Below are 23,607 nucleotides of genomic sequence, written 5' to 3' on the forward strand. Positions count from 1 at the left end.
TTTTTTCATTAAATTTAAGTAACAAGGTTAAGTTCAATCAAATTTATACTTCTCTTAACTGCAACCCAATAGCATAGTCCGTTTTCATTTTCGTGAGTAGTTTTGTTTAACAAACCTCGAAGAAAGGAGATACATACACAATATTGGGCAAATTCTTCCCGCACCTTATAAATTGTGACGTGTGTCCGATTTTTTTAAAAATTTCTAAAATTACCTTTTATTTTGAAATTAAAAAATTAAAATTTCAAAAATACATTACGAAAAAATAAATTTGAATAGATTTTTGTTCTAAAAATAAACTTATATAGAATTGAATTGAAAAATCAAAATCTCATTCTAAACAAAAGAAGTTCCAAAAAATAAAATTCAGAAATATATTCCAGAAAAAAATTCTGAAAAATGTTTCAAAAATCTAAATTCAGAAATGTGTTCCAGAAAAAAAAATTCAGAATATATTTTGATTCACACTTTAATTATCTAAGAGCATTTTTGTCATTTTTAAAAAAATGTGGGGCACTTTATTGTCAAGAGAGTCTCAATTTCAAACTTTCACTGAAAGCTTTTAAAATGACATTGACAATGAATACAGGAGTGGATATATGATAATATAAAAAGTTGATTACAGAAAAAAGACTAACAATATAAATAACTTATCATTCATAATTTTGTTTTAATTGTTTTTAGAAAACTACCACTTTTTATGTCTTAACTTATTGTTTTTAGTTACACTTTCTATTTTAATGGTTGGTATGTGTATATAGGCATGCCAAGCACTCAATATGAGTATATCATGCACTCAAGCTGCGGGCAAGGACGAAAATAGTTTACTCAAATTAGGTAATTAATCTTACAGCACGTATTGAGTGCACTATCAGAATGCTACTAACAATCTATTTTTCCTTCAAAAAGCATGGCAAAATATAAGCATCGACATCAAATACAATCAATGTGAAATGGGGAGACTAACCGAGTAAACTGTCCCAATAAGAATCCCAGTCAACCTGAAAAATCAATTAAAATGAACACAAATATAATTTTTTGACAGAAACAGTGAACAAACTTAAATTCAAATTAAAAATCGCAAGTTTATGACTCAATCCTCAAATGGTGACAGACATAACATTAATTTATCATGAAGGTTAGGTAGGTATGGCAAGTCGAACATACAGAAATACGACACAAACTTTAAAGCCTGGTCTAAGTCAGTCAGTCAAAGACTTAAATTTGACATCTGAATGCGAGACTTTTCTTGTTGCAGTTATGAGCAATACAACATAGCACTCGCGACCTTAAGTGTATGGTCAGATACTGATATACATACTCCGTCATGTTTTGAAATAGAAGAAACGTTAATAAACTGATAACCATGGAACTGGTTCCCAGGATTCTACAGCAATAATTGTGCTTACTTATGATCTGAGTGGCTAACAATAAAATAAAACATTTGAATTACCAGTAAATTCATATATAATTAAAAGAAATAAGGAAGGCTTTACCTTCAAATATATGGAGAACCCTCTTTCTTCTTCATTGAGAGGCTTCAAGTTCCTGCGTGTTGGATGCATTCTCAGAAGTGTCTATGCAGGGACTGTTTCTAATTTGATCCATAGACTGGGCATCAAACCAGGAATTCTTAAGCCCAAGGTGAGAAAGTTGTTGATTGTTTTTCGAGTCCTCATCTGGTAAGCAACTCATGGGAAAGTTCACCAGGTTAGCTGCTTTGCTTTCACATTGCACCTTGGTAGAAACGGTTGACTCAAGCTTGTCAGAAGAGTTTTGGGTTAACACCATAGGACTATGAAAAAGTAAATGGGCTACAGTTCTATCAATGGGGTTCGTCTCTGTTTCAACGTCTGGCATCCTGGCATATCTGTAATACCAACATGGTTCATACAGTAAAAATAGTTAGCAACATAGCACCTTTTACAGTTCAATCAAGGTGATGATACATAGCATCTTTAAAGTGGAATCAACATACTTGAGATCATGGTTCATCATAGAGTAAAAACAATGACGGATCTAAAATTCATTGTTGGCTTTTACAAGCTAAACATGCTTATAGTCCTACTATTCTGGAGTTTGGAGATAATACTGTAATCTCAAATAAGGTAAACTATGAAAAATGAAGTCCTATTCTTCTTGCCATGAATTGATGTTCAGTTGACCAAAAGGCACGTATCTATTCTGGGCAGGACAAACAACAGTTTACTTGGTCTAACTATTTAGCTACTATTTATGAGTAAAAGGTGCCACACTTCTTAGACACAAGTGAAACAAGTCCTGCACATGAATAAGCAATACCCCAGGTATAGTTCCCAATGGAATCCTAGAAGGAGGCTTGAAAATATGTAAGCTCTCAAAAATCAAGAAAAAGAGTAGAGTTTGATAGGCTACATCAAGAAACTTCAAGAAAAGAGAAGAGTTTGGTAGGTTACATCAAGAAACTTCTTGTACAATGGACAGTGGAGGGTCTAAACCAGGACAAATGTGATAGAGAAGAAAAATCTGTTGAAGATGGGATCCCACCACCCAAAAGAAAAAACAATATTAAGAAGGCAGGCTCAAATAGCAGAAGTACTAAGTGTTAATCTTGGATGAAGAGGGTCGCAATGTCTAATTTCAAAGAACATGATCCTCTACGCTGGATTGCAAGAGACAAGAAGAATTACTTTGAGGAGCACAATGTTGGAGTTGAGCCAAAAACCCTGAGTTTGTCCTGTAGTAGAACTGAGCCTTACCAAAGGCTTGGTGAGAATGTCAGCACCTGTTCTTGAGCTGGAACATGGGAAACAATGAGTGAGTTGTTCAGAACTTTTTCTTAGACAATGATTGTCTAATTCCATGTGTTTGGTTTTGAGAATGAAGAACTGGAGTTTATGTAAATTCAAATGTAAGGACAATGAAGAATGAGCAAGGCAAAATTTAAATTTAGTGAAGGGGATAAAGAAACTTGGTCTACTCCTTGAAATGCCACTTTGGATCCATGGCTAACAATATGAGGAATTTTGGGTAAGAAAAGGAGGAAAATGAAGAAATGTTAGATATGGTTTGAGGCACTTGAATCAAGAAAATCCATGGATTATGATCTTCCACATATTGAGAAATGCATGCAGTTGACACACTTGACATTGAAGAGGATTGACCTTGATTGATTGATTGATATCTCATACTTATACCTAAAAAATTATTGGTACTCTTCATAAAAAAGTTTAGATTCTGATTTTTCAGATTTAGACACATGAGTAACTTTGGAAAACGATGCAAGGAATAACAATTTTCTTGGGCATGACCCATTCTCTTGCAATATGAACATTATCGCCATGTCCTCCTAGTATCTGACCTTCTCCTCTTCCCCAGGAACTCCGTTGCGGAAGTTTCAATAACTTCAAGTTGATTATCATCTTTCACAAGGTTAGGCACTCGGATGAGTCTCGTAATTAAAACATCCATAGAAGGATTTGATTACCAGCTAGAATTTGATCACGAAGATGACCAAAATCTGAATTTAGGCTTCTCAGAATCAAGACCATAAATATCTATCAAGTTTCTTGTTGAGTTGCTCTAATGAGTTTGCCACTCTACTGCATCTCTAGCCTTGGCCATATGCGAAACCATATCATGGTTGGTCTATTTAAGAGAAGTTACTCTTTGAGTTGCATCAAAGGGACGTTGGATATCATTAGCAAAATTTCTTGTGCATTCTTCCATAAAGAGAAACATGTTTTGAAGGACCAGAGCATCTCTAAAACATCAGGCTCAACTGATTGCCATAAAACAACACACAGTTGGAAGTCAATCTCCTCCCACTGGGATCTGTCTTCGTCAGGAATACAACTGAGTTTAGCTTTTTAAGTGATCATGGTATCCTTAACCAAGTAGCACTAGAAAATAACCTATGGCATTTTCCTTCTATAATGCTTTTGATGTAACTGAATTCATAATAAGTGCATGTTGTAGAACCAAAAAAGTAAGTAATGGATTTTAAAGTTGTAAATGCATTATGGCAGCTTTCCTACCTATTTTTTCTATTGATTTCTTCTCTCGCCACAACTTCAATTTCGTCTTTGCTACTTTTGTTTGTACAGCTAGTATCACTAGCATGATGCCTTTGAGTTGAACTTTGTGCCAACCGGAACAAACTATCTTTGATGCAGAGTCTTATTTTGATGTCTAACTGTAGAAAAAGTTTGCCTCATCGTTGTAGTCATGTCCAAATTAGAATACAAGGAAACAATTAAATACTATATAATATTAGCTAGTATCAATTCAACATACCTTTGATATAATATCCTGAAGCTGGTACAATATGGTGTCTTCCATGAAATCATTACCAACTGCCACTAACATTGTATTAGAATCATCTTGTTCAATAGGTGGATCTGGAGCAGGAAGTGTTCTTAGATCTTCATCAGTCCCATCACTGAGATGGCTTTGGATTTCTGGAAGGCACTTTTGGGTGCTTGATTTGCTAATACTAGGGACTTGATGGCCCAATTGTTGTCGTTGTTTCTGAATAGCAATCATTGCCTGCATTTGCTGCCGCCTCCTCAATTTTTCAATTTTCTCCTGAGGAGTCATGATTTGAGGTTTGACTGAGTCCGCAGGATTCACTATACCAGGAGACATTTCGTACGTAGAAAGCACAGGTTGTTGCCTAAGATTACCTGACTGAGTCTGCAATAGCATTGGCATACCAGGATATGTGCTAGTAAGGTTCTCATACACAGAAGAAGGCACATATGGATTTACAATATTCTGAAATATGTTTTCAGCTCCGTGGATCTGCTTTTGTTGGCCAAGAACTGGAGAGGGAGAAGATTGTATGACAGATGGGGATAATTCATTCTCAAATTGTCTTGCCAGTGTTGCTGGAGGAGACCGATTACCATAAAAATCCTGCAAGTCATTCTCCTCTTGTTTTACTTGTGATTTTGTCCGAGTTTTCAAAAGATTCTTTTGCCTGAAAACCTGCATGTATATGAAATGATAGAGATCAAATACTTACTTGACGTACTTGACTTTGATAGAGTTGTAGCATATAATTCAGCCATGTATGACAGACATACAGATCTAATCAGAATACAAATACACCAAAGGACACAATATAAGTGCAATTCTAAACACTATCTAAACCATAAAGATATCGATTAGGGAAAGAACCAGTGCTTTCTAAAGAAGCTAAATTGCATATTTCAAATTTCCTCTAACCTAGAAACTAAGACAAGTATCCACTACTCAAAACTTCTAAACAATGTAAATTGTTTTTGGATATAACAAAACCTTATATTGCCAAAATGGTTCGAGCTTTAACTTTACAAAATGAGAAGGTATAGAAACCAAACAACCAAATTAGTTCACAAGTGACAAGATTAGAGATATCAACCAAGGAATGTTAGTGTCCACTTATGGATGAAATCAATAATATAAACGAACACTTGAAGCTAAACAATATCAATAACACCAATTGCATTCTCATCATCTCTATTTGTAATAACCAAAACCTTTTAAAAAAGGAAAATAAAAATATGCTGAAATAAACAAATGGAGGAACCTATTGATGCAGAAGCTTTCCCTAAGTTGCATATTCATTTGTGTAAAAGAAAAACAAGATCGTCCATGGCAGATGCATCCAACATAAAGGATTCAATCCCAGCAAAGGTTTGCCTATAAACATAATCCAGATTCTATTTCTTTCATAAATTTCCCAAGGGGCCCCTTTTTGCCATTTTCCTCAAACACCAACAGATAACAATAAACAGCTATCGAACAAGTCTAAAGGAGAAAAATGAAACAATTATTTATTTGGTCCATTTACAAATAGATAAATAATAAAAAGATTGGATCATTGTGAAAATTGGCATACCTGCTGTTCCTTTCCAGTAGGCTTCCTTCTAACTTCATAATTTGCCACATTAGCTGTGATTGCGCATGAATTTTGTAAAACTTGGGATGCAGGAATCCCAATCTTCTCATAGCTGAGGTCCAATGATTTGTCATTACATTGAACATACTCTTCTTTGATTTCCAAAGGATCAGTTCTGTTCCTCAAAGCACCAGATGAACTTGGTGGATCCAACGTTAAAGGTGCTGGATTGTTGCTCACATCTTTGGAGGACCAAAGGTCATTAGAATTATCAAGACTTACATGACCAAATATAGGATCATCATTGCTGCAAAATCATCAATTGTGAGAATACTCAGTCAGATAGATGCCACTGTCAAATGATTGACTAATAACTATAAGAATTATGTATCTCTAGAAAATTCACTGCTAATCAGGACTCCAAAACTTCTTTCCGATGTTATCCATCACATGCACCATATGAAGAAAACCATGGGATGTAAAACCATCAAGTGACTAGATTTCTAAATTAAAACATCGGCAAAATGAAGTCTTCCTAGTTAAAAGTGTAAAATTGTTAAGAAATCCATATTGCAATCCTTCCCCCTTTTTTCACTTTTAATGATGTTACTTAATCGCTGAACCTTCATAATTTTCCATTCATGTTTGATAGAAGGAACTAAAACTATGATTGAGCAAAGTGAGAGCAGTTATTAAAGTGATGAATACTACCACAGTTCTAATTAATAGGATGACAGGAGAGAGAAAAGTTTAGACTTCAGTAATTCAGTAAGAAGAATGAAATGATATTAAATACATTGATGGCATAATGATATCAGACAAACATGTATTATATAATGCAACAGAGATAATTTACTTTACCTAAAAATTCGATCAAGGTCATCAAAACTTCCTATGTTGGCCCATTCATAATCAACAAAATCACCTTGCTCCTTACCTTCATGAGCACTTTGGAAAATTTCAGCACCCTTTTCTTGCTGTTTAGATTCTTCTGTCAAGCATTAGTACAATTAGAAATGGCCCCGCATAACTACATATCTTGCATGTTTATTATCTTGTGAGACGAGAAGAAAAAACATCAACAGATAGATGCCTACACAAACACAAAAATGACTTGACAGGTTATCTAGTCAGAATTCCAGTAAATAGCAATTTTACCTATTCTTGATGAACTGAATTTGCCAAGTTCTCTTAAATTTTTAGATACTTCAGTACCCAGGGATTCCTGATCAATTTTAGCTGAACTGGACAAAGACAAACCAGGCCAGGCATGTGTTCCATATCCTAAGACAGGTAGTTCTACACTATTGTCAAATTTGGAACTGCTTCCAAGCTTTCTTTCATGAAAATCAGTTTTAGCCTCCGGTCTCTTCAACTCAGTGAGCTTAGTCGTAGAAGCTTCCTGATTGAATTCTTTCTTGCTGCTAACATCTTCATTTACCTCTGGATAAGGCACAATGTGATCATCACTCTCACCTTCTTCACCCCATATGATGTTAGCTAGCTGAAAACAATCCATCATTAAACATTATTATTATTATTATTGATGAGTTTGAAACCAACATTAAGAGAAGTACACTCTAGATGTTGACAGTAGTAACATAAATAGACACCAGGAAGAATAGTAATGTGAAAAGCAAGTGGAAAAGACCAAAGCTTTTCTGTTTAGATTCACCTAACTGCTTGTTTTGTTCTCTTGGTGATACATGGGCTTTGGACTAGTCCTCCCATGGTTAAACATACTATATTTTTCCTTTGCTACAGATTTATAGGCATGAACCAAGTTAGGCACATTAAGCTTTCCTCTCACACATACATCTCTCGTATATGAATGAAATAATAGGTAACATAATAATATTTAAATAATTAACTTTGGTTCAGTTCGATTTGAGTTGGTTCCAAAGTGTCAAACTTCAAATCGAACCAAACCACTCAATTCTGGAAAAAATTATCCAAATCAATCTAGAAAATTCAATTTAATCCGTTATCGGTTTTGGATCAGTTTGGTGTTAAGCACCCGTACTGATTAATTGATGATCCACCCCACGGTACTATCTAATTTGAGGAAATTTGATATCCTAGATGAGCAAGAAACAAATCATTGTAGCAAAATCTAACACTAAAACAGAATATAAAGTTGTGAAACTTGCAAACTCATTTGGCTATAGTTGCTTTTAAGAGAACTTAATTTTAAAGACTCTATGCATATGATAAATCTATGGTAACCAGACAGCTTTGCACATTGCAACAATCCAGTTTTCTATGAGGACAAAACAAATTGAGATAGATTGTCATCTACTAAGGGATCTAGAGGAATTACAACAAGCCTTGTCAACTCTAATGAATAGAGTTAGCTGATATCTTCACCAAGTCTTTTAGGGTCCTAAAATTGATTATAGTTCTTGTAACAAGCCAGGTGTGTATGATTTAAATGTTCTACTTGAGGGGAGTGTTGAGAATCAATAATAGATTGATTTGATTTATATGTTAGAGAAAACAGAATATTCTCAAGTGATGTGCATTTAATACAATAGTTTTTATATAAACCAGCTACGTAATGTCATTTAGACACAGTTTCAGCATCATGTAATGACATAGTTAGATTTTTCTGTCTTGTCAAACAACACTTTTATAAGTCAATTAAACAAATTAGGTTTGACAATGGTACATAATGTCAATCTTGAGTACAAAATATTGATAAAAAATAATCAGAGAGACAAAAGATTCCCTTCTCTTTCCTGATAATGATCCTAGTGAATGAAATTATATACCACCATTAGTCTAAATAGCCTTTAGTTTGGTATTGAATTGCATTTCAATCAACTCCTATGATATAGAATTTAAGTGGGAAAGATGAAAGAAACAGAAAAACAGGGCAAGAGGTAGAATAGGGAAGAGCAGAAGAGAGAGACAAAAGGAGAGAAACAAAGAGTTCAAAGAAACTGTGTACTGCACTTGACTATCATTTCTATTTGTCTACATTCAGTTTAGATTTCTTTGCCCAGAATACAACAACCTACATAGTTCTTATTTAAATGCAGCTATGAACTAATAATAGCTACCAAACAGCTACATGTCATCCTAATTGGCAGTCTCTTAGGTCAAGGCTCTTACACCATATTGACAAATGATATAGGGAAAGAGAGTTAAGAGAAAACTAAGAAAAACATCAATGCAGTGAATACTGTGTTCTGAAAAAGAGGCCACCATTGATAGATGATTGTCAATAGGCTAACAGATTAACTAACGTGTAAAAGAAAACGGTTGGACAACTAACTACAACTGTCATTGACAATGACATGTCTAAGGTACAAAACACTTTAACAATATGCGATCGATGAACATTTACGAGCAAAATCCCATTTGCAAAGATCAACAAATGATCACATACTCAGGGTTTTCTGTATCTTTCTCCAGATTATTTTTTGACAATTATGTTAACCTTCCATCGTGCCACTAATGCACAACCTAATTGAAGGAATCTGGTAGTAATAGTAGAAGTGACCTTAGTCATAGGATATTGACCATCTACTTTACCATTCCACCGGTTAAGGCCCAAAAGATTACCTTACAACTTCATTCAGAATTCCACTGAAACCAATTCCTGTCTTGACTTTACAATTCCATTTCATACAATAAGCATTTGACCATATCACGACTTTGTCATCATCAAAATTACTAGTGTAAAGAACGCTATGACCACCTAAACAAACTAAGTATTAAGCAATCTTTGTCTCTCCCTACCTATTTCCAGTTGAAAGGACTCCAACACATATCAAACAATGACAGAAACTGTTACGATATAAGCATTTAACCAAAAAGAAAAGTAAGTTTACAGCTCGCCTCAATCTAGTAATATTCCATATTTAAACCACCACGCACTGACACACAACATATCATCAAATTCATTTCAACAGCAAGAACCTAAGCACGTGTACTGTAATACAAACAAAACCACACTAAAAAACTGGATCACATACTAACCAAAAACACTCAAACTAAAAAACTCCAAAAGAAAAAATAAGAAGCTGAAAAAATTCACACACCTCTTCGTCGTTCCAATCAAACATTTCATATAACTGGAGTAAACAAAGCCGCAAAACCGAAGCCAGAATCAAGCACCAGACACCGAATTAGCGCAATCATGCCGGAGTCTCTTCGAGATCACAGAGAAACGCACTCCATCTAACCGAGTCGAGAGCAAAACGGCGCGGCTTCACACTTCACTGATGAACAGAGAAACAAACATGCAAGCGGAGAAAAATCGAATGAGACGAAGAAGAGCAAAGCAAAACCGTTAGGGAGTTCCGAGAGAGAGAAAACAGAGTAAGAGGCAGACAAATGGTGTGGAATGGTATGGTATGGTATGGCATGGTATGGTTGGTGGAGTGCACGTGACGTCACGTGGGTAGGCGAATGGGTGAGAATAAGAGGGCAGGTCCCACGCGTGCGACACGTGTGAATGAGAACGTATCTGAAGTAGTGGCTAGGAATTGCTCTATCAAATACTCCAACTTCATTGGCTACGTCTTTTCGGTCTCGATTTCGGTTCGGCGGTGTCGTTTTGGGGTTTTTTCCGTCGTTGGGACTCTGTGAGCTGTGTGGGCCCCACCAAGGATCTGTTTGGTGGCTTGGGGCGCTTCACGGGTCGCTTTCGATGGGCCAAACGTGGTTGTGTCCGTATTATCCGTGAGGAAAAATCAACTTATTGATTTTACGTTCACATTTCCAACTACGATCAAACACTCAGCAAAATCAAATTCAAAACATTAAGTTTTCCTCTTAGGGACCGTTTGGTTGTTGTGCACTTCTGCTTTCAAAACATTAAGCTTTCTTCTTAAGGACAGTTTGGTTGTTGTGCACTTCTGCTTTTGCTGCTTTCTAACACCTAATATTAGGGGATTTTATTTTTAACTGATTTTAACAAAGATTAGAGGAAGAAAGTCTACCTAATGCTACTTTTTCTAAATATCCTATTTTATTATTTATTTAAATTACTTATTCCTAATTTTATTTATTTAAATAAGATTACTTATTTATTTACATATATCAAATACCCTTCATAGGTGTGAAATCTGTTACATGTAAATGGAATTCTCACTTTGCATTGTCAAAAAATTTCAGAATTCTAACAGAGAAATCGTGCACTTATTTTTTTTATTTTCATTTATTTCTTGAATTTGAATTATTTTTAAGTTTTTTTAATTTTCTAAAATGATTAAGTTAAATTAAAATTTTAGAATGAAGATATTTTAATATTTTATATTAATTTAAGTATTTGTCTTGTTTAATAATATAAATATTTTAATATTTTATTTAATTTTTATATAATAAATGTAGATATTTTAATATTCTTAATTATTTAATTGTTGTAAATAAATATTATCTTGTAAATAATATTATTTTATTTTATTTTTATAAAAATTAAATAATGATTATTTATTTCTTTTAAGTTATTTTAGTTTTAATTTAAATTTTAAATAAAATATTTATATTTTTAATTAATTGAATTATTTATTTTTTCCTTGATAAATACAAAATATTTAATATTTGTAATTCATATGATTATTTAATTTTTATTTAGTAAATAAAGATATTGCAGTATTTTAATTATTTAATTTTCAAAAAATATTTTAACTATAGACATTTTATATTTTCAATTTTGAAGTATTAAATTTTTCTTAAATAAATATTAATATTTTAAAATAATTTCTTTTTATTTGATTACATCCAAATGGTTTTTTGTGATTCAACAAACACAAATCTCATTTTTATTGAATCAAATAATTTATATGGTTGATTTTGTTCACATGAAAATATGTGACTTTCAATTTTTACATAAAAAAAAAATCATCGAACTCTTTAGTCATTAGTTTTATAACTTTATTTTACTCAAATAATTAAAAAATAATTTTAGAAGTATCTGATGAAATAAATTCAATAACACAAGCACAATGTGGGAAAGGAACACTTTAACAAAATAAAAGTTGATGGAAAAAAAGAACTAAATGTAACTATTTCAAGAATTTGCTTTAAGGAGAAACAATGGAACAAATCACTTGCACCACCGTATATATTTAGAAGAATGCTTTAACAAGGGAAAAATGAGGACAAACAAAGTGAAAAAAAGAGTTGATTTAAGAAAATTATAATGAAAAAAATTACAAGAGAGAATTTGTTCTAATGATTATATTGCATGAATATCCACACTCCATAGTCCCTCCCTGAAAACAAGTACTTCATTTAAAGGTCATGATGATCGTAAAAATGACTATCTTCAAATAACATTTTACTCATCACACCATGAGTCTTGGTTTGAAAACATAAAGAAAATAAAATTATTCCTAAACGTTAGAACTAAATGAGTTTGAGGTCTTCACCTTCAAGCTTGAGGAAAGAAGGTGGACTATACTTTCTTATCCCGACACACAATTAAGTGAGAGTATAGTTCAAAAGTATTATGCTAAAATATATCATGAAAGGATCATCAAAAATGATGGAGAGTTTGAGTCGCTACTATGGATGAACTTTGTTTATGGAGTCTTTGTCCCTATGATGCTATTGACCATTAATGTGTGCCTAAAGACAAGATAGTATCCACCATGTTGCACATCATTGTACAATTGATGGTTGGGTCGCTCTTGTACGATCATAGAGGAGCACACACTATGTGTGAGGGGACACAACTTTGAGTATGGAGGGTGGGAGAATACAATCCCATTGTGTATTAAGATACCACACCTGAATACACTTTCACGAATTTGGATGACCTGTGTGCTTATTAAGTCCATCTTTGTAGTACATGGCATGATGACGATAAATATTGGTGACATCATCTCTTGTGTTAGCACCATGCAAACTTTTATGATTTCTAGCCCTCATCATTAGGTTGTGTAGATCCTTTGGGATTGATGTTGATCCACCACATGTTAACATTATGCTCCTTTATATCCATCAATTACACACTCTTTTATTCAACATTTCTAACAACTCCAACCACAAGTAGCAATACCACCAACATTCCCTCCAACATCAGAGAATACGTAGTAGGTCATGGATGCAATTCAAGTCAACCAAATGGTTATTGTTGCAAATTAAAGGGACGTCAACATGGTCATTGACACATCACATGATTCTCTCCCCCACATGGGATGATCATGTCTTACGTAACACAAATATGTTTCTCATGTTGATTAACCAACAAGGTTTGCAGAATTACTTACAGTTGAATCCTCAAGCTTTGAGGAAATTGACACCTCAAATGGTGATAATGATGATGAGGTTGCAGATGACATAGATTAGACTATTACGACTTTTTCTTTATTTTAAATTTGTATATTTTATTGTAAATTTATTTTAGAGTAAAGAATTTTTATAACTTAAACCTTATGTGTTTCCTTTTTTATGTTTGAGTAAATATATATCATAAGCAAATATCACTTCCTAAAATGAATTATTACACAAAATTTAGAGATAACTTAATTAGTTCATTATAATTAATCACTTAAGCATCATCAAAAACACACTTGAATGGTTGATGTATCATCGTATAAGCGAAAGTTTACATTCCTTTATACAACGACAACTTAACCATTCATTTTACAAGGTACCCTTGCTTCAAAGGTCTTATATCTCCCTTAAGCAGCTTTGCTTGAGCGAAAGATGTTTTTGTTTAATTGACAATAACTTAACCATTTTGTTACAATGCACTTTCTTGCAAATGCTTCTCTCTCACTTAAGCTACCCCATTAAAGTGTAACTTTACATTCTTTTGAGCAATGATAATTTGACCATTCTTTTGATAAGGTATTATCACTTGAAACTCCTTCTCTTTCGCTTAGACAACTTTTCATAAGCAAGTATTGTGACTTAAAACGAAATTTGACATGCTTAAGCATCACAATAATTGCTTACGCAAAGTCGCTTAAGCACCACGAGTGAACACTAATTTCTTAGTCGCTTAAAGTGAATTTAACATGCTTAAACAACTATTTTATTTTTGCGACAACTTTTGTAATTTACTGGTGGTGAAACTTGGTTGTTTCGTAACAAAAATTGATATTAATTCTCTTCATATTGTGTGTGACTTGACACGCAAATTTAATGTTACAAAATTTTGTCACTAATATAATTTTGTGATAACTTATGTGACAAAAGATCTAGGAACAATATGTGATTATCACAAAATTTGCCATAAAATTTTATAAAATATAATTCTTCATAAAAATTAAACTTTCATCCTCATTAGGACTTATTTGTCATTACAAATATAAATATATATATATATATATATAATATAATATAAAGTTGTATTAATGTTTTATTTTACCTTGAAGTTATTATAATTGTATTTAGTACCAAGAAATTAAATATTAAATGATCTCCTATTTAAATTTAAATTAACCTGTTAAAATGATATCAATTTAGTTTTCTCTAAACATGTCTACTATACTAAAAGATAAATTATCTAAAATACTAAAACTTAAAATAGTAAAATAACAACTTTTGAACTTGGAATTTAGTTGTAGTGGAATTCAAGTTTGCTTGTAGCTTTCCAATATCACGACTTTTGATTACACAAAAGTCTTAGTTTCATGCAACGTTTTATAAGCTTTGACATTCAAAGTAATTAAAAAGCTTTGATATTTTATATACCCAGATCTACATCTTTCTCCTCCATGACAAACATTTATTTTTAATATCGCATTAATTATCATACACAGTGAAACTTTCACACAATAATGAATAAAACGACAACATGTCAAATAAGCAATACCTACCTATAAAACAAAGGGTCCCAATTAATTAAAGAAAAGTAACTTATCAAAGGTGTCTACTTAACATAAATAACATGTAATCTATAAACATCCCTCTATCTTCAAAATAAAATTGATTGTGGTTCTATATTGGTATAGATGATATTTAAAAATTATAATTATATCTTTTTTCAACGGATTATTATTATTTCACTTACAATTATTATTTTAAAATAAACTTTAAAACAATATATTATTTTCTTTATATATTCAAATATTATATATATATATTTAAGTGTTGGTATGTTGACAACTACACCAAATTATAACTAAAAAAAGAAATATTTAAAATTTTTTTTTTTGTTAAAAGTGTAATCATACTTATAATTTGGACAGTTGTCAAAGTTATATATATTTCTTATTATGAAAATGAAGTATATCTAGATGAGCAGATGAGTCTTTATATCCAAAACTTTTCAAATTTTAAATCAAGAAATTAAATAGAAATATATAAAAGAGAATCAATTTCATAAAAAAAAAATTATACAGACTTTTAACTCTCTAAGATGAATATCAACAAACAATAATTCGAATTATGATTTCACTAAAATGATTACTATAAATATAAATATAAAATAATAATAACAAAAAATAATTTTAGTTGATAAGTAATTTTCAAAATACTCATAGATATGGGAGGTAGATTTTTTTTGTAACCTTCAATCATGTAAAATCAAACCTTGTCTTATAAGTTTTTAAAATAATAATTAAATTGTTAAATTGAGTAATTATAATTTGTACACATTTTAGTCAACTAGAGACTACATTAAAATATGTGATAACTTTATTATTAAATGAAACAATAGCAACACATAATTTCTCTTTATATAAAGAACATGAAAGGGAAAGAGTTTGGTTGCTTATAATTTGGTGGACAACAATAAGATGTGTGTGAGCAATGAAAGTGACCTAGATATTGTAAGGATGTGTTTGTGTGGTGTTGAGCAAAAGCACATGCTTAAGAAAGGAGCAAGCTATGGCAAAAGCACTTTTATATTCATCTTTTCAATATTTTAATTACTAGAAAGGGAGGGTTTTCACCTTTTTTTCTAGGTTAATAAATAAAACCTATATGTATTAAAAAATTAATTTAAATATCAAAACTATTCTTATTTTTTTAAAATAATAAATAATGAATTTTTTGTATACAAGTTTTAATTTTAATATAACAAAGTAAGTTTTTCATTGAAAATATAGTTTTTAAATATTAAAACTAAGAATTTGGTTAAATGGGTGTAGTGTCACAATACTTGTAGGAAGAGATAAGGAAGAAAGAGTTATATGAAATTAACTATCACGACATCATCAATCTATTTCTTACGAGTTTCCCTTTTCAGCTTAAAGTAAATAAGTAACTTCAGAATCAAAGTTGTTCCTAGTTTCTTGTCAAAAGATTTTAAAGTTTTGATTGAGAAAATGAAAGAAGTCTCACAAAATATCCTTTTATAAAGTGATAAGTTATATATATATATATATATATATATATATATATTATGTGTGTTATAGTTAGAGAGAGAATGAATGACTAAAAACACAACTAGTTTTAAAAAAATTATTTTTAAAATTGTTAGGATAATTAAATAGAAAAATATATTAGTAACAAGAACTAAAAGAATTTAAGATAAATAAAAAAACAGAATGTTAGGTTGGTTTAATTCTTCTAAATCTACGTTCAGTTAATACAAACAACATTACCATTAATTAGATTTTTCACTAACAATATCTTGAATTACCTAATTACAAGTGCTCTTATATAATTATAATAAAAATTACAAATCATTCTTTGAACTATCCTTAAAATTTACAAAGGTAATTAAAACACTTAATTACCTACAACATACACACATCAGAAACATGGGTACAAAATTAGAAATATGGGTACAAAATTATCAATACAAATTATAAAAGGAAAGAAAAAACATCACTGAAATGTGACAGATTTACAAAGAAAAATTTACAGCAACCCTTTTTGATGAGTTTTTTTTTCAAACAAGATGATGTAATGTATAAGTTCTTTTAGTATTTTCAAACTAGTATTTTAGTATTTAGAAAATCATTAAGTTCTTTTAGAAAATATTGAAATGTGTTCTTTTTGAGAAATCTTGAAACTTTTTGCTTTGTAAAACAATTTGAAAGAGCTTTATAGTTACTAAAAACTTGAAAAAATTTCTTTGTAAAACAAATTGAAAAAGCTTTATGTTACTGACTATATAATCTATTAAATTTAAATATAATTGAATATTATCTTATTAATGTTTTAACACGCTACAATATACAAATTATTTTACAAAAGGAACTAAATGAAAATAATATTCTCTATTATGTCAATGTCCCTCTGCACCTATCTATATCTGCTCCATCATTGCAGTTCACACACAAACAACAAATACAATGATAGGTTCTCTAACATACGAATATATAAGTAAAAAGAATCAATTAGATTAAGCAGTTATATATATAATTCCTTATAATTTTTCATCAATCATGATCCTATAACACTCAATATCAATCATCACAACCCAACTTCACAATAATACCATCATCAACAATCATATGATCTGCACATGAATCCATACACCAATGTTATCCAATAGACGTATTCCAGAAGACTGATATAAGTAGGCTCTGCCAGAGACTAACATCTGATTCAATACCTAAGACTTATATTTACAAGGGAATCTAAGAGAAAAGATCAGGATAAGTTCAAACATCTCATGCCATGTGACTACAAGCGGTTACGGTGTGTATGAACTCCCTCATTAGATTCTTACCTACTGATGTCTTAGTTTACGTGACTTAGATAATCGGTGAAACTAGAGAATCACCTTCTGATGTCTTAGTTTACGTGACTTAGATAATCAGTGAAATTAGAGAATCTATGTAAAAACATAGGTATCAATACTTAATAACAAACCAATCAAAAACTCGTACACTATCCCAAATGTATGATCTCAATCTTATATAATTTCATTGGCCTTATATGATGCATATATTTCACATGTAATGCATATTGATCACTCATGCATTATTTAAGATTTCTCAAATCAAGTACACATATCTCAATTTTGATACACATTCCACCATTCACACAAATTCATATCATTTAGAAATTTCACAATTTAATTGAATATACCAATTAATATTATTTTTATATTTATAAAAAAAATACTTGATGAGCATATATTTATTCACACTCAATAGCCTTATTCATAGATTATTGGACTATAATAAATAATAAATCCATTGTTTTAATTAATATTCTTATAATTGGGTTTATTTGGGCCTTAACTATTATTATTGTCAATTTTGTGTTTTTAGAGTAAATTATCCGGAGGAAGCATCTACCTTTATGAATGGGCCAAATATGCAAAAGTCCAAGTTGCTTCTTGAACCAAAACAGGAAACAAATTATGAGGAGAAGAAAGTGAAAATAAAATCTACAATATCTCATAAACAGAATTGGAAGCAAATATTCTGCAAAATACAAGAATTCTGGAAAGATAGAAACTTGGAAACGGTTAACAAAATATAAACTACAATATTCTCTACACCTCCAAAACTACTTATATACGGTGGTATCCTCCCCTTCCCAACTCCTCCTAAGACAATTATAAGATGAATTAACTATATAAGATACTGACTCCCCACCCTTCCAAACCCAACTATCCTCCTTATCCGAGTTAAAACTCAACCCTTGGATTACCTGGAAAATTTGACACACCGTTTGCTTCACTGATGATCTAAGTCGACCTGCAACTGTCGAGGGGAAGCCTGTGCCGAAGAGAAAGTGCGTATTGAAAAACATTTCGAAAGAGAAAGCAAAGATTTCACCCTGCAAATCGCCATAGATACCCTTTTTATCTGTGTTTCTTTTTTCAGTTCAATTTCTTATCGTGACACCTTCTTTTATGAATAATAGAAACTAATATAAAAACTAGTATCTAATTTAGTCAATATAGCAACTAATTATTTTTAGTCTCTAAAATTGGTTTCTATTTAATGATTTTCTAGTAGTGTTTACTATAAACCCAAAAAGATCATGTATCTCTCAAAAGAAGACATGGTTGGCATTCCATCTTCTTGATTTTCAGCACTGGGTCCAACATCTTGATTTGTTTCAGGATGATCTTCATGTTGAAAATCCATATCAGCACCATGCTCCTCTTCATCAAGATCAACAACAACACTTGATGAGGCACCATGGTCACCATCTTTGTTTATCCATTTGCCACCTATTTTGGTAAATCCCATTTTGCTGAGAGAGCCATTGTTCATCTCTTGAGTTGACTTAACCAACTCAGATGTTGGAACCGTGTCAAACCATAGTAAATTCTAAAAATGCATATGCCTCAATTTTATGCAGAAGCTAGAAATCAAGAAACTGACAGAGGAAAAGAGAGATGCATTGACTTGTAATACTTGATGCAGTTACTAGAAAGACACTTTACAGCTGCAATGAATGAAGCTGGTAGAAATCAAATGGATATTGCCAAACAGCATGCTGCCGCTGTAACAGCTACTCTAAATGCAGTGAATGCGTATGCTGAATGGGCTCCATTGTCATATTTAGTTGAGCATGGCATCATTCATGAGATCCTTAGAGCAGAAAAGCCTATAAAAGGACACAAGCATCAAGGAGAAAAGAGAGAGTTTTCACAGAGTTTTCTTAGTTTCTTTTCTTCTTTGTAATTCTTTTGTTTTGCCTCCGCATGGAAGGCTAAACCTTTTTGGTTGATTCCTTTGTAATTTCCCATTGAGTTATGAGGTTTTGTTAAATAAAAGTTTCGATTTTTAATTCTCTATAGCAGTTGTTTTTATTGTCTAATCTCCTGGAAAACTGGTTTTTGTGAGAGGTTGTACTTGAACGCATGATTGAGAGTCTTCCTTATCTTAAACTTTGGTTTCTTAGTTAGTTCGCATTGTTCTAATTAATTTCTTGGGCGCATGATTCAAGGGAGAGGAGGTAAGCATTCCCATGGAGTATACACATGGAACAAAGTGGGTATTGATTAAACCAGTAGACGCATGTTTTACTGGTGAGTTTCAGTTGAATTAGATTGGCGCATGTTCAATCTGGTTTAGCTCTGTTGGAGGATTGAGAAAAGATTAATCTTTAGAGAACCTGTGAAGAATTCAATGGTGGAAGAACTTGGGATCAACCACTTTTTATTTGTTATTTCAATCTCTTTTATATTTTCTGCACAACTATCCCAAACCCCCTTTTTATCTTTATTGTTATTGCTAACTTTTATTGCTTGCAGATAGATTTTAAACCCTGATCAACTGATTTTACTATTGGATTCGTTGGGAGACGACTTGGGGTCATCTGGCCACAATTATACTATCATCTCTCTAGTGTTAGACAAGTTTACACTAGAATCATATTAATTTGACAGCAAAACGACAGCTATCAATACTATATAAATAAATTCATTGAAGATCCAAAAAGAAAAGAAAGAGAAAGAAAGAAATTTAACTAAAAAAAATTCAAAATCATTTCAAGAACAATCCAACCATACAACTTCTAAACAATTCAAAAAGATCAATTTAGACTAAAATTTGTTCAAACATTGTTCAAACCCTAAACCCTAAACCATTTTAGTACCATCTCAACTATTCAAACTCATTAACCCATAATCAAATCCAGTTCAAGTAACTTTATACCTAGCATGCATAATCCAATTAATAGGTTAATTTATTATCTAAATAAATTATCCTAAGGTTTTATAAAAAAAAATTCCTTACCTGTAATTTCTTGTCTCAGGGATTTTCATGTTCAAGCAGGGGAACCACTTTAAAATTTATGGACCTAAAATAAGTTATCTAAGCATTCTTAAATTTTAGTATGAGCTTAATCAAGTTGAGAGGAACATTGTTCTCAATTGACCTCACTAAAATGGATGACTAAATCATAGAGAGAAAAAAAACAAAAAATAAGAAATCTTTTGAATTTGCTTAGCATAATTGAATACGGTATAAAATAGTTGATTATTTGTGAAATATGTGAAAAATAATTTTGATTAGGATAATCAATTATTATTTGAAATAATGGATTATATACTTAATATAATTGATTATTATATTTAGAAATATAAAAAATCAGTTTTTCAAAGCAAATTTTCTCAAAATTATCTTAAATATTGATTCATGTTTTAGATTTTGATCATATTAAGATAATGAACAATGAAGAGATAAATCATTAATTTGCATACATAATTAAAATAAAAATTATCATCAAATTAAGATATCATGTTTTAATATGTTTTATTAATATCTAAATAAATATTAAATTAAGTCAAATAATTGATTAGAAATTGATATGAATTTTGTGTGTAATTTTGTTATTTGATTGAACTGCAAAAAAAAATTGTTTAGGTAATTTATGGTGGTAAAGACTAGTTACCAATGTATTTATGAGTAAAACATTTAATGGTTAAAATGATTAATGAAACCTTTTGATTTTTTTAAATTTTTATTATTTTAATAGTATAAGAGTATTTTACTCGTATAATCCTTATTGTAATAGTAATTAATTTTTGTAGACTTAAAATTTATTTTAGAATAAGGAAAATTGATAAAGAGAGGGTAAATTGCAATTTGAGGTGATTAAAGGTGTAAAAATATGAATGTCTCCCTTTGATCTCATGTATAATAAAATCATTAAATAGAAAATCATCCTCCCCCACACTTAAACCACACATTATTTTCAATGTAAGAGCAAACATCTTAAATGACAATATAAGTAATAAAGAGTGAGAAAGGGAGACTCCTTCATCAAACTTGAGGGTAGTGGAAGATACGTCTGATTAACCACCCCCTCTGCAATAAAGACTAAGATCCTTTGTCCACTATGGTGCAAAGATGATGTCAACAAGAAGGTTTGCCCAAGGCATACAAAACCTTGGTGAACTGCGAAGAACACTTACTATGATGGAATCTTAAGTTGTAGGGTGAAGTTGGGGTGGTTCAGGAGGATGTATAAAGTGGTAAGGGTGGGACAAAATGGTAGAAGGGTATCTTGATGATTATTAGATGGTCTATTGGTATCGTTTATTAGGTGCAACAAGTGACCTTCTAATGGTGGCAATGGATGCATATGTGGATATATTGAGGTTTTCAATGTGATTATACTTAGGTGAAAGTGGAGGTTATGTATGTTGAGTGGAAGGTCGGGATATGGTGTGGGTAGATGCTTAAGCTATGATAGGAAGTCAAGCTAGTGTATACGATAGAATGAGAGGCATGAGTTTTATCTCAGAAAGAGGTGGTGGCTGCACAAGAGGGCATCTATGAAACCATAGAGATGAGAAAACAATGCCATCTTCACCTAAGGTTTCATCATCTACATGGATGACTTGTAGCATTTGTTCCTCCTCCAATGGTGTTTGTTGAACAATAGAAACTCAAGCAGAGTTAACAATTATTAATAAAACTTGTATCTTTTGACTCTGTTGCTATTTCCATACCAAATCCTGTATCAAAATCTTCACAATAAATGGTTAAGAATTTATTTATTTAAACACAAGTATTGCACACAAATTAATCACAACAAAAATAACAAGTGTAATAAATACTAAAATAAGTTAATTTAGGGATAAAAGTGGTTCCAACTCAATCAATGGTGGTTGGACAGTAATGGAAGCTTCACATGTGTACCCATTACACATCCTCAAATTTTTGAATAACGGTAAGTATGACACGCTAATAAATGTCACACTTTTATCAGCATATATTGTGCACCTAGTTAGATACAACAAATAAGCTCAAGTTGCATACTCCCATTTGTGGTGGACGATGCACTCCTCGTATACCTCACATAGTTAACTTAATCTGATGTGAACGCCATGATACTGTCTCAACTTTGTCACAACGTCATTGAACTCCACCCTAAGGAGCTCAATTAACAATAATGACGTTGATGTGAAATATAACATCACATACGAATAAAACCGCCTCATATGGGGAGATGCAACAATGTTGACACATTTTCAAAATGATGGTCGTCTCACAACAAGGAGATGGAAATTGTTGGTGTCACGGTGTCGCCTCTCAAGAAAGATTGATATGAGATCTTTATTAGCTGTCTCATAACTAATGTTGCATAGTGTCAACAACTCAATGTTAAGCACCACAACCTTAATTTGGGGATGATGGATTCCAAACTTACTTAGCTTGCGTCTGTGGGAGACCAACTTCAATTCCTTACATTCTCACCCTCTCACGGTCTACAAACCACGTGGTCAACCTAATTCAGTAGCAACGACGCATCAACAAGTCCCCTAACAAATCCTACTTGCTCATGATGTCCCATAGGAGCTAATGGCAACACATTAGCATAACAACAACCTATTTCCTATCGCTTCTAAAGACTTCAATCTTTGTCTAACTTTTGATTGCGATGATGATCACCTCTGGTCCTGATCATATGTCTATCAACAAAAAATATACAATCACTAATATTTTTTAAGTAATAAATACATTCCAAATTATGTATTATAGAATGTATTTTCAGATTTGTAAACACATTACTTAATGTACAAATACAAAATGTATTTATATTTTGTAGACTATTCATTTTGAAATGTGTTTTAGAATATGAAAATAGAGTTGCCATTAAACCACCATGGAATAAAAAGTCTAATAAATACTTACCTCTTCAATGGAAGTAGCGGTGCAAGATACTCATTCACATCAGTAGTCATTATAATTTGAAATATATTTTCAAATTACATAATTGTATAAATAATTGTATAATTTATAATACATTTTGAATTGTGTAATTCATTTATATTTTTATTGATTGAAATGTATTATAAATTATAATATGTTTTCGGATTTGGAAACTTAAAATACATTTTTGAATTTTGAATTATAAAATCAAATAAATTTATAGATTATACAATTTGAAATAACTACAACTCATGCATA

General features: G+C 31.5%; 1 protein-coding gene and 1 pseudogene across 4 annotated transcripts; both read right to left on the reverse strand.

Moving 5' to 3' along the window:
- Positions 1–802: 802 nt before the first annotated feature.
- Positions 803–10,265, reverse strand: LOC137834813 (agglutinin-like protein). Of its 4 annotated transcripts, XR_016521247.1 has the most exons (9): positions 9,910–10,265; positions 7,022–7,367; positions 6,725–6,854; positions 5,864–6,170; positions 4,665–4,968; positions 4,276–4,566; positions 4,017–4,174; positions 1,497–1,870; positions 803–1,001 (listed from the first exon to the last, which is right to left on the reverse strand). XR_016521247.1 is itself a non-coding variant. In XM_068643015.2 (8 exons), exons 1-7 carry the CDS (start codon positions 9,931–9,933, stop codon positions 1,528–1,530), a joined length of 1,998 nt encoding a protein of 665 aa, XP_068499116.1. In that variant the 5' UTR covers positions 9,934–10,262; the 3' UTR covers positions 803–1,001; positions 1,497–1,527. The 4 variants fall into 4 exon arrangements, 2 of the variants coding, with proteins under 2 accessions (XP_068499116.1, XP_068499115.1); XM_068643015.2 differs by having other exon boundaries at positions 4,276–4,968; positions 6,725–6,851; positions 9,910–10,262; XM_068643014.2 differs by having other exon boundaries at positions 4,276–4,968; positions 9,910–10,259.
- On the reverse strand, positions 2,924–3,755 carry LOC150027423 (uncharacterized; annotated as a pseudogene).
- Positions 10,266–23,607: the final 13,342 nt, after the last annotated feature.

This window comes from Phaseolus vulgaris, chromosome 5 (assembly GCF_051622355.1).
Source record: "Phaseolus vulgaris cultivar YP4 chromosome 5, ASM5162235v1, whole genome shotgun sequence".
In the NCBI taxonomy this organism is placed as follows: domain Eukaryota; kingdom Viridiplantae; phylum Streptophyta; class Magnoliopsida; order Fabales; family Fabaceae; genus Phaseolus; species Phaseolus vulgaris.